At 39.9% G+C, this 12,749-nt stretch overlaps 1 protein-coding gene across 1 annotated transcript in view; it reads left to right on the plus strand.

Moving 5' to 3' along the window:
- The window catches only part of LOC131139249 (thrombospondin type-1 domain-containing protein 4-like), a 40,308-nt gene that overhangs the window by 14,994 nt on the left and 12,565 nt on the right, over positions 1-12,749 (plus strand). The window contains exon 8 of the mRNA XM_058088654.1: positions 10,420-10,624. Within this exon, the coding sequence (XP_057944637.1) occupies positions 10,420-10,624 (205 nt within the window). The remainder of the gene's footprint in view (positions 1-10,419; positions 10,625-12,749) is intronic.

The following is a 12,749-nucleotide window of genomic DNA, read 5'->3' on the forward strand; positions in this document are numbered from 1 at the left end:
TAAAAGCCTGATTAAAAAGTGTGTCTTTAATCTTTTTTAAAAACTATAAAGGAGTAGGAAGAAGCAAAGCTTATTAAATCCTACCCCTCCATCTGGTACTTTTACAATCACTAACTGTTACATTTGTTCACTTCCTGCTTTCCTAATATAATTCAAATTATTTATTTTTTAAAATTAATGTATTTTATTAATTAATTAATAATTTTAATTAATAATTTATTTTTATTTTTATTTTTATTTTTATTTTTATTTTTATTTTTATTTTTATTTTTATTTTTATTTTTATTTTTATTTTTATTTTTATTTTTATTTTTATTTTTATTTTTATTAAAAAAAACAAACAACCATTCACACTCACATTCATACCTATGGACAATTTGGAGTCGCTAATTAACCTAGCATGTTTTTGGAATGTGGGAGGAAACCGGAGTACCCGGAGAAAACCCACGCATGCACCAAGAGAACATATTTTTTTTTCATTCATACATTTTCTACCGCTTTTCCTCACGAGGGTCGCGGGTGTGCTGGAGCCTATCCCAGCTGTCTTGGGGCGAGAGGCGGGGTACACCCTGGACTGGGTGCCAGCCAATCACAGGGCACATATAGACAAACAACCATTCACACTCACATTCATACCTATGGACAATTTGGAGTCGCTAATTAACCTAGCATGTTTTTGGAATGTGGGAGGAAACCGGAATACCCGGGGAAAACCAATGAATCAAAATTCAATTGCCATAAAATTGTTAAATAATGGTAACTAAATAAAAAGCACACACACTCGGGTTCCTGCTGTAGCTGAAGGTAGCAAACCACTGAAGTGCTTTCAAGGAATGCATCCTGAAAGTCCGGGCGCTTGTGGGCGTGTTGATGTTTTCCCAAGTCCAAACATGCTGAGACAACTTCCTGAGGCTCAGGAGCATCAACACGCCAAACATCACCACCAGACCTCTAAAACTGCTTTTCTCATAAACGAATGCGTGTCGGCGGCCGATTGCGTCTTTGCACATGCTTGTGGGATCGCGGCGTCGGTATTCCCGATCACGGCGGACTAGTCTGGCAATGACATGATGCTGAGTTATGGAGGTCGGAGTTCACCGAAAGGGCAGCGCAGCCTTGAGTCTTGTTGTGCCGCTACTGTTCAGAGTCCGGGTATGAGAATTCCAGTCGTAGGACAGTCAGGACAAACGGCGGCTTAGGAGGATTTAGGATGTGAAGGAGATGACAGATTCATGTCTCGGTGTTGGACCGTACATCCTGATGCTGGACTGCCGTCTGGCTCCTTCTGGTCCGCTTGAAGTCCGCCGCTGGCCTGTGGACCATCTCTTGAAGTTTGTCTCCACATCTTCCCACCCTTTGACTTCTGATCGGGAACAGAACGGAACGTTGAAGGTGCAGAAAGCAACGGAGAACGGTGTTAGAAGCCCAGTTAGTGGCATCTGAGGGCAGGCCCCCTTCGGCAGATTTATGAGGGTACAACATTTGGTTATTTTTAGCAAGTCCTCGGGCAGACAGACGACTTTTGACAGTGACAGGACGCCATCTGGGTGGCGGTCTGTTGAAGACCATGTCGGATGCTCGGGGATGTCAGACCGGTGGTGCGCTCCGTGTGTGGTCCGCGCTTGTCGGGTGCCGCACATTAAGGATCGTGTGAAGAAATACTACAATAAACATAGCATAATATCATTTTATTTCAATACATTTCTAGGAAATAACAAAGAAAAAAATATTAAAATATTGTGTGTTTTAATAATAATTTTTTTAAATATAAAATTATTTCTTTTAGAGATTTTTTTACAAATACCATATACAGTTAGAACAAGATTAAGAAGGGATTTGAAAACAAAAAACAATTAACAATCAGTTTTTCAAACAAATTCAGTTTTGGTGTAACAATATCTAAATAATATGAAATATTATGAGAAAAATGACTTTTTATGACAATAAAAAAGTCATCACAAAATGACTTTTCAATATTCCCGTCATAAGAATCCATTCTACCGCATGCTAAATATTCAGTGTGTGTTTTATAAATAAGACGTCAGCATGTGGCGTGTGTGGAGGGTCACAAGGTGAAGCCCCGTGGTAAATTAGGCACTCATCTTCGGGCATCTGACTTTGAGGAAAAAGGCGTGCGGCGAGTGTATAAAGACGTTCAACTTATTTAGCATCTTTGACACTTGGTGATAGCATGCCATCACCCATCAGGAAAGTGCTAAGGACCGAAAGTGATCCAGCAGTTCTATTTTGATTTTACGCCATGCCATGTAACTTGAAACTAAACATGCTGGCTAACATGCTAGCATGCAAACATCCTACAGTTTTGCTTCCCGGAAAGGATACAATAGTTCTATAGTGATTATACACCATGCAATGTTGTTTTATACAATTCTGAATGACATGAATAGATAGAATGCTAACATGCTAAGTTAGCATAGTATCACCCAGCAAGAAAGTGTGAAGCACTGAAAGTGATACAGCAGTACTCGCAATTTTACACCATGCTATGTTCATGTATACAGCTCAGTATTGTAAATAGAAAAAATGTCAACATGCTAACAGTTAGCATGCTATAACCTAACAAAAAAGTGGACGTAACGAAAGTGATACAGCAGTGCTAGTGATTTTACATCATGCCATGTTCATGTATACAGCTCAAAATTGTAAATGGAAAAAATGCCAACATGCTAACAGTTAGCATGCTATAACCTAGCCAAAAAAGTGGAAGTAACGAAAGTGATACACAGCAGTACTATAGTGATTTTACACCATGCCATGTTCATGTATACAGCTCAGAATTGTAAATAGTAAAAATGCCAACATGCTAAGAGTTAGCATGCTATAACCTAGCCAAAAAGTGGAAGTAACGAAAGTGATACAGCAGTACTATAGTGATTTTACACCATGCCATGTTCGTGTATACAGCTCAGAATTGTAAATGGGAAAAATGCCAACATGCTAACAGTTAGCATGCTGTAACCTAACAAAAAAGTAGAAGTAATGAAAGTGATACAGCAGTACTAGTGATTTTACACCATCCCATGTTTATGTATACAGCTCAGAATTGTAAATAGTAAAAATGCTAACATGCTAACAGTTAGCATGCTATAACCTAGCAAAAAAGTGGAAGTAACAAAAGTGATACTGTAGTACTATAGTGATTTTACACCATGCCGTGTTCGCGTATACAGCTCAGAATTGTAAATAGAAAAAATGCCAACATGCTAACAGTTAGCATGCTATAACCTAGCAAAAAAGTGGAAGTAAATAAAGTGATACAGCAGTACTATAGTGATTTTACACCATGCCATATAAGTTATGATATGTAAGTAGCTAAAATGTTAACAAGCTAACAGTTAGCATACTAGCGAGAAAGCGTGAAGTACAGAAAGTGATACAGCAGTTATATGGTGCTCTTACAAGTTGCCATGTTGGGTTATACAATTCCAAATGACTTCAACAGATACAATGTCAACATGCTAACAGTTGGCGTACCAACATGAATGATTTGGCATGGATCCTCCCATCCTTGTCCTTCAACATGGCTGAGTGTATGCGTATGTGCTTTAATGAAGCTATAATGGTCTCTCCATTATACCGCCCTCCTCCCCTACACCGCCCCCCGCCTCTCTTTACAAGGGGGGACTGGTCGGGATGGTCTCTGTAGTGAGAGTGGCTTTTTTTTTTGAGGGGGGCCAGGACGAGGTTGTGGACAGGAGAGAGCGATCGCTTTCTAACGCTGGGGAGAGAGAGAGATAGAGAGCGAGGGAGAGAGAATGCTGACAGGACCGACCCTGCTGCTCCTTGCCTGCCTCCACGTGCAGGGGAAGCCGCGCTCTCAGGTAAGGACGGCGCTGCAGGAACATTGGGAGAACCTCCATGAAGAGCCTAAAACGAGATGATGCATTGATTGGGAGAAGCTCCAATTAAGACAACCGTTGGTTCTGGTTGAACTTTGATGTTTTCATGTCAGTCGGCGTCATGGTGGACCACCGGTGGACCACCGCTAGTTCTAATGGCTGGAATTAGTCTGTCACCGTCTGTGGTCCAGCTAGTTTTAGCTCTGCCGGGTGATTGACGACGCCGGTATGCGAGGGGCCTCAGGTCATTAATGCGAGCATGTAAATGACCCCCCCGCCCCTCGGCCATGATCATTAATTTACAGCTATTTGCTGGTCAGAGCAGAAGAAAATTGACACAATTGCATCTTGAAACATTTGCTGTTTCTGTGACATCTTCATCAGACCGTAGTCAAAGATCCTCTACGTGACAGGAGAGCTCTGCTGTTTTGAAGCACCTACTGCAAAAACACGAGTCAGAGATCTTCTTCATGACTGCAGTGCTCTGCTGTTTTTAAAGACCTGCTACAAAAACATTCATTAAAGATCGTCTGCTATTTCTAAGGACCGACTGCAAAAAAAAAATGGCCAAAGATCCTCTATATGACAGGAGTGCTTTGCTGTTTTTGAGCACATACTGCAAAAACATAAGTCAAAGATTTTCTTTATGACATTCTTGATTACTTTTCAGGATTTGCTGCAAAAAGAGTCAAATATCTTTTTGACATTAACTTATTAGCTTATTAGCTTTTTTACACCATGTTCATGTATACAGCTCAGAATTGTAAATAGAAAAAAATGCCAACATGCTAACAGTTAGCATGATACAATCTAGCCAAAAAGTGGAAGTGACAAAAGTGATACAGCAGTACTAGTGATTTTACACCATGCCATGTTAATGTATACAGCTCAGAATTGTAAATAAAAAAATGCCAACATGCTAACCATTAGCATGCTATAACCTAACCAAAAAGTGGAAGTAAATAAAGTGATACAGCAGTACTATAGTGATTTTACACCATGCCATGTTCGTGTATACAGCTCAGAATTGTAAATAGAAAAAATGCCAACATGCTAACAGTTAGCATGCTATAACCTAGCAAAAAAGTGGAAGTAACAAAAGTGATACAGCAGTGCTAGTGATTTTACACCATGCCATGTTCATGTATACAGCTCAGAATTGTATACAGAAGAAATGGCAACATGCTAACAGTTAGCATGCTATAACCTGGCCAAAAAGTAGAAGTAACAAAAGTGATACAGCAGTACTATAGTGATTTTACACCATGCCATGTTCATGTATACAGCTCAGAATTGTAAATAAAAAATGCCAACATGCTAAGCATTAGCATGCTATAACCTAGCAAAAAAGTGGAAGTAAATAAAGTGATACAGCAGTACGAGTGATTTTACACAATGCCATGTTCATGTATACAGCTCAGAATTGTAAATAGTAAAAATGGCAACATGCTAACAGTTAGCATGCTATAACCTAGCCAAAAAGTGGAAGTAACGAAAGTGATACAGCAGTACTAGTGATTTTACACCATGCCATGTTCATTTATATACAGCTCAGAATTGTAAATTAAAAAATGCCAACATGCTAACCGTTAGCATGCTATAACCTAACAAAAGAGTGGAAGTAAATAAAGTGATACAGCAGTACTAGTGATTTTACACCATGCCATGTTCATATATACAGCTCGGAATTGTAAATAGTAAAAATGCCAACATGCTAACAGATAGCATGCTATAACCTAGCCAAAAAGTGGAAGTAATGAAAGTGATACAGCAGTACTATAGTGATTTTACACCATGCCATGTTCATGTATACAGCTCAGTATTGTAAATAAAAAAAAATGTCAACATGTTAACCGTTAGCATGCTATAACCTAGCCAAAAAGTGGAAGTAACAAAAGTGATACAGCAGTGCTAGTGATTTTACACCATGCCATGTTCATTTATATACAGCTCAGAATTGTAAATTAAAAAATGCCAACATGCTAACCGTTAGCATGCTATAACCTAACAAAAGAGTGGAAGTAAATAAAGTGATTCAGCAGTACTAGGGATTTTACACCATGCCATGTAAGTTATGCTATTCCTACTTATGTAAGTAGCTAAAATGTTAATATGCTAACAGTTAGCATACTAGCGAGAAAGCGTGAAGTACTGAAAGTGATACAGCAGTTATATGGTGCATATGCAGGAGGATATTTAGTGGACATATTGGGATTTGGAGAGCTCTTCACACAAATGAAACATGCTAAAATGTCTTCTTTTGACATGGCGGCTCATCTGGAAATGCAATGAAAATCTCCCTTTTGAGATTATCCACGTCCAAAGACGAGGAATGTTTCGTCAATCTGGGAGTCCAATTAGTCAAGTTTGTCAAGTCAAGTCGTCCAGCAGCCACACGCTGGGATGACGTACGTCTTTAAGTTGCTTTAAGAGGCAGCCGGCGTCTGTGATGTATGTTCACATGGACAAAAAAAAAACACCAGTAAAGCCTCTAGACTACTATCATGCTACATATCATACACACATAGAAATAATATCTTAAAATAGCATTTTATTATGCCAGCAGTGTATTAATAACACGCAAAATGCATGCAAACCAAGGCAAAATTGTTAACCGAAAAACATGCTAACCGAGGCGGCTGCTAACTCGGGTTCCGCCGTACAGTGCAGTCATATCCTTCAAAATAAGCTCAGGAAAACAGTACAAGAGTACACGTTACAGTATTATCGGAAGTATAACAACAATTTTAGTGTTTAACTCGTGTTAAACATTCGAATGGAGGAATGCTGGAGTCAAGCGTCTTCATGTCAGCAGGCTTAACCTTCATGTTATTGCGTAAGAATGAAGGCTTGTTGTGTCGTGGCCAACTATTCCATCTCTCCAGTGACGAGTGTGTGTGTGTGTGTGTGTGTGTGCGTCTTGTGGGAAAATACTCAGTCAGGATTTAGGTTTAAGACCGTGTTGTTTTTTTTTTCCAAAGTTGACTAGGAGTCTCATGTAACCATTTCCAGATGAAGGTAGGATCTAGCGACGTTTAAAAAAAAGAAAAAGAAAATATAAAATCCCATTATGGCTGCAGAGAAGAACGCAGATGGCAGCTGGGAGCCACCCACTGAGAGAAAGTCACTCATGTGGTGAAGAGCGGAGCTTTTCTTCCACAAAAACATGCTGAGATTTCTCTTTTTAGGGTTGTCAAAATAGCGACGGGCTCGGCATCAGCGACACCTCGTTTTTTTTTTTTACGACGTATTTTGATCGCACAGGAGGCGATAATTCAGCCACACATTTTTTTTTTGTTTTGAGCGAATCGAGAGGCAGTGTTTGTATGTTGCTAGCATAGCTAAAAAACAGATTAACTGATTAACTCAATATACCAATGTCATATTTACTGTATCCGTCCTCAACTGCACAATAATAGATTCTCGAACAGTTATGAGCCAAACTGTACCGTGGTGAAATTGGATATTCAGCTCCGTAGCTACAGCGGTAGTTTCCCTTCACTGCGCCCGGACTACTGTGCCATGGTACGGGGAGGTCATAGCCAAAGTGCTGTTCTGACTGCTGGTTCTTTATACTGGGGACCATCAATCAATTACTATTACTAAGAGTCTGAACCAGTCATGATGTGCTATATATATCGCTATATGGACAGTTACTATGGTACACATTATGTCATTGGATGGTCATATCACCTCGTACTTCAGTACGGGACAAAAAAATAACAAAATTAAAAATTAAAAAAAACAAAAAAACCCAAACTGTATTATGGAAAGCAGGAAGTGAGCAAATTTAATTTAATTTAATTTAATTTAATTTAATTTAATTTAATTTAATTTAATTTAATTTAATTTAATTTAATTTAATTTAATTTAATTTAATTTAATTTAATTTAATTTAATTTAATTTAATTTAATTTAATTTAATTTAATTTAATTTAATTTAATTTAATTTAATAAGATGAAATAAGATAAAATAAGATAAAATAAGATAAAATAAGATAAGATAAGATTTAATTTAATTTAATTTAATTTAATTTAATTTAATTTAATTTAATTTAATTTAATTTAATTTAATTTAATTTAATTTAATTTAATTTAATTTAATTTAATTTAATTTAATTTAATTTAATTTAATTTAATTTAATTTAATATTATTAAATGTAATTAAATGTAATTAAATGTAATTAAATTAAATTAAATTGCATTTAATTTAATTTAAATTAAATTAAATTAAATTACATTTAATTTAATTTAATTTAATTTAATTTAATTTAATTTAATTTAATTTAATTTAATTTAATTTAATTTAATTTAATTTAATTTAATTTAATTTAATTTAATTTAATTTAATTTAATTTAATCTTATCTTATCTTATCTTATCTTATCTTATCTTATCTTATCTTATCTTATCTTATCTTATCTTATTTTATTTCATCTTATTTTATTTTATCTTATTTTACTTTATTTTAGAAAGCAGGCAGTGAGCAATGTAACAGTTACTGATTGTAAAAGTACCAGATGGAGGGGTAGGATTTGATAAGCTTTGCTTCTTCCTACTCCTTTTGGACATGTGGAACTGGGAACTGATTATGGGATGCACTCAATTGGAATCTGATGCATGTTCAAATGAAATAAAACCATTACCATTACCATTACTATTGCGTTGAAGAGTTTGTCAAAAAATTATTTATAACCTGTAAAAATATTTTGAGTGGCCATTTTATTTTGGTTCAGTTCGATCCTTTGAATTAGCGACCTGACTCACAGAAGTTTGTTATAAAAGCCAAACACTGATGATCTGAAGAGCTATTTTCATAACCACATCCAATTCCACAAATCCATGTTAATTCATGTTTGTAGCACAAGCTTATTAGTAAAAATAAGCAGCAGAGCATGTATATTGTCGTGTTTCTTACGTACGTTAGCCGCTAAGCTAGGAATAATCAAGCATTTGTGTCTTTAAAGTGTTGCTTTTAATAGCGATGACTTTTTGACTTCACGGATTGTCCCGGTTCTTCCCGTAACAATTTGAAAAGTCGGCTGTCGTATGATATTTCATTGATGAGTCGGAGACTTGGATGAATAATTAAACCCACGCCGCTGGGTTTATATGTGCCATACAGTTTTTGCATGTTTTCCTTTAGCGGCGTGTTCCACATCCAAGTAGCCGCAGATAACCTCGCACCGTGTCAGCGGTTTTTACGAGCGGGACGTTTTTCCCCCTTTTTTTTTTTAGTTCAAAAATGACTGAAGGGATTTGCACCGACGACACAGACGAGTGCTTTACTAGTCGTCATGTCACCAACACCTTCATGTGGCTGCTTTTTGAGCAGTTCGGGTCCCTTTTTCGAGCTGGAGATCACATTTTAAGTGTTGGCTGAGCTGTGTCATTCCAGACTTGCTTGACTTTTTCAGCATTTTTAACTTTGCCTTCCTTTTGCTGGGAAATAAGTTTTTGGAAGATGGCACTACATGTTTGTTTTGTTCCGTGTAGGAGAGAGAAAAGCTTCTGGATTACATTTATTCCTCATTTCCCCTCCTAGTCCATCCTTCAGTCATTTTTCCTCTTCTCCACTCTCTTTTAAGTGGTTACAATACTGTCAATATCAGTTATACTTTTGTGTGGACTTTAGCATCCATGGACTGGTTGCATTGAGCATGATGTTGCCATGTGTTAGCATTTACGAGTTTATGTCCCTATAAGACAGGGGTGCTCACACTTTTTCAGCATGCGAGCTACTTTTAAAATAACCGAGTCAAAATGATCTACCCACTACAAAAATGCAAAACATCTATTTATTTTCAAATGTATTGAGGATTATTTGTACGTACAATGTATGTTGATGTACCTTACATAACCAAATGAGCCAATATTGCAAAACACACATAATTAACTATTAACATTTTTTGTAATTACCTGAGTTTACTTTGATGACTTGCACTGAATTGAACCAGCCAGGGATGCATAGTCCGGACAGTAGCTGCTGATAGCCAGGTTAGCCAGGTTAGCCAGGCAAACGCACTTCGAAAAAGACATTGTGAAAAAAAAGTCCACCTCCCATTCCGTATGGAAATGATATGTTTTTGCCTTTTTACTTGGTCCAGCTCCTTCACTCATTTTAGTGACCATAAACTTTAGCGAGGGCTTTAAAATCTCGCAATTCGCCGACTAGCTTAGCACTTTGCATCGTTGTTTACGCATGAGCGGTGACCTAAAGGTCAAAATTCAGTTGTCATCTGACTGGTTGTCCTGTATGTCAATCAAGTAACGGGGATGGATGATAGGCTGACATCGTAAGTTCTGCTGCACTTAGAGACGTTGTTTGATTTGATTGGTCGCCCGAAGGGCAACATTCAGTTGTCATCTGAATGGCTGCCCTGTATATCAATCAAGTGACGGCATTGATGCTAGGATGATATTTTTTTAATGTCACGCCGCGATCGACCAGTACCACCTCCACGATCGACTGGTAGATCGCGATCGACTTAATGAGCACCCCTGCTATAAGATGTTAAACACTGCAACTACTATAATATAATGTCCCTCTCGTCCTCCAGAGTTTGGGATGTGATGGCTATCTGGGCTCCGGGAAGGTGATGGACAAGTGCGGCGTCTGCGGAGGCGACGACGCCACCTGCACGCTGATCTCCGGGGTTTTCCAACACTCTTTGTCCAAGATCGGCTACCACAAGATTGTGGAGATTCCGCAGGGAGCCACCAAGATCAACGTCACCGAGATGGCCAAGAGCCGCAACTACCTCGGTGAGGGAAAATACCCATTCAGTCAAATTCTGGGACAAATTAGATTTCACGCTGTGCGTCCACTGAGGTGGAGGGAGGTGCTCACTGTCTGGAACACGCTAGTCCCTCAAAAAACACATTTCCACTGCCGATGTTGTGCCAGTTAGTAAACGCGGCGCCCTCGTGTCCCGGTTCTCCTGAGCTCACCGGCACCAGTGGTGCTTCTGACAAAGTGTGTCCGACAATGAGTGCTCCTTCTTGGGCAGGCTAGTTGGACACCGGGCCCTGAAATCCCGGTTCTCCTGAGCTCCACAACACCAGCGGTGCTTCTGACAAAGTGTGTCTGACAATGAGTGCTCCTCCTTGGGTAGGCTAGTTGAACACCTGGCTCTGACATCACGGTTCTCCTGAGCTCCACAACACCAGCTGTGCTTCTGACAAAGTGTGTCCGACAATGAGTGCTCCTCCTTGGGCAGGCTAGTTGAACATCGGGCCCTGACATTCCGGTTCTCCTGAGCTCCACAGCACCAGCGCACCGCTAACAAAGTGTGTCCGACAATGAGTGCTCCTCCTTGGGTAGGCTCGTTGAACACCGGGCCCTGAAATCCCGGTTCTCCTGAGCTCCACAGCACCAGCGTTACTTCTGACAAAGTGTGGCCGACAATGAGTGCTCCTCCTTGGGCAGGCTAGTTGAACACCGGGCTTTGACATGCCGGTTCTCCTGAGCTCCACAACACCAGCGGTGCTTCTGTCAAAGTGTGTCCGACAATGAGTGCTCCTCCTTGGGCACGCTAGTTGGACACCGGGCCCTGACACGCCGGTTCTCCTGAGCTCCACAGCACCAGCGTTACTTCTGACAAAGTGTGTCCGACAATGAGTGCTCCTCCTTGGGTAGGCTAGTTGAACACCGGGCTTTGACATGCCGGTTCTCCTGAGCTCCACAGCACCAGCGTTACTTCTGACAAAGTGTGTCCGACAATGAGTGCTCCTCCTTGGGTAGGCTAGTTGAACACCGGGCTTTGACATGCCGGTTCTCCTGAGCTCCACAGCACCAGCGTTACTTCTGACAAATTGTGTCCGACAATGAGTGCCCCTCCTTGGGTAGGCTTGTTGAACACCGGGCCCTGATACCTCGGTTCTCCTGAGCTCCACAGCACCAGCGGTGCTTCTGACAAAGTGTGTCTGACAATGAGTGCTCCTCCTTGGGCAGGCTAGTTGAACACCGGGCTCTGACATCACGGTTCTCCTGAGCTCCACAACACCAGTGGTGCTTCTGACAAAGTGTGTCCGACAATGAGTGCTCCTCCTTGGGCACGCTACTTGGACACCGGGCCCTGACATCCCGGTTCTCCTGAGCTCCACAGCACCAGCGTTACTTCTGACAAAGTGTGTCCGACAGTGCTCCTCCTCAGGTAGGCGAGGTTGAAGGAGCGCCAGCGAAGTCGGGGGTTTTCAACCAGTAGCTCACTTTTGAATGATCTCAGGAAGTAGTTTGGGGATGTGACCAATCTCAGCGGAAATCCAGGGAAATACAGCTGGAATAGATGCATATTCCAGAAGATCTAGAAAGTTTTCTGTGTGGGTTATTATGTGTAGCTGCTCTACAGTATCCAAAACTCAATGGTTGAAAAATGAGCATCCTGGGTCCTTTTTAAAAATAATAACTAATGTAACTGGGACAGAAACCAATTAATGATTGACATTTGGCCCTCAGATATTTGTATTTAATGAATGAAAAAAATCAACCTCTTCTGAACACCTGTAATGATGTAATTAAAAACTAATTATTTATATAAAATGACTATAAATGATGCGTTCCCCTGCCTGGGACTTGAACATAAAAACAACGAGGTGGTAGCGGGGGAGCGGCCTTTAATCGATGTCGTTAAAGACACAAACGTGGCTGCTTTACGTTCCTTAGCAGCTGTTGGAATGTGAGATGCGTGTAATCAGAGCATCATAGCCCCCCATTAGCGGTATACGTAGGAACCTTAAACATGCCCCCCCCCCACCCACCCCTTTCCCTTGAAGAAAATGCACAAACATGCTTTCGTTGAACCACATCAAGCATTTTGTTTCATTTCAGCGCTCTATGAGTAACGGTAGTGAAAATAATTTATAATGGATTTTACATGAGCAAGGGAGG

Source organism: Doryrhamphus excisus, chromosome 12, assembly GCF_030265055.1.
Source record: "Doryrhamphus excisus isolate RoL2022-K1 chromosome 12, RoL_Dexc_1.0, whole genome shotgun sequence".
NCBI classification, from domain to species: domain Eukaryota; kingdom Metazoa; phylum Chordata; class Actinopteri; order Syngnathiformes; family Syngnathidae; genus Doryrhamphus; species Doryrhamphus excisus.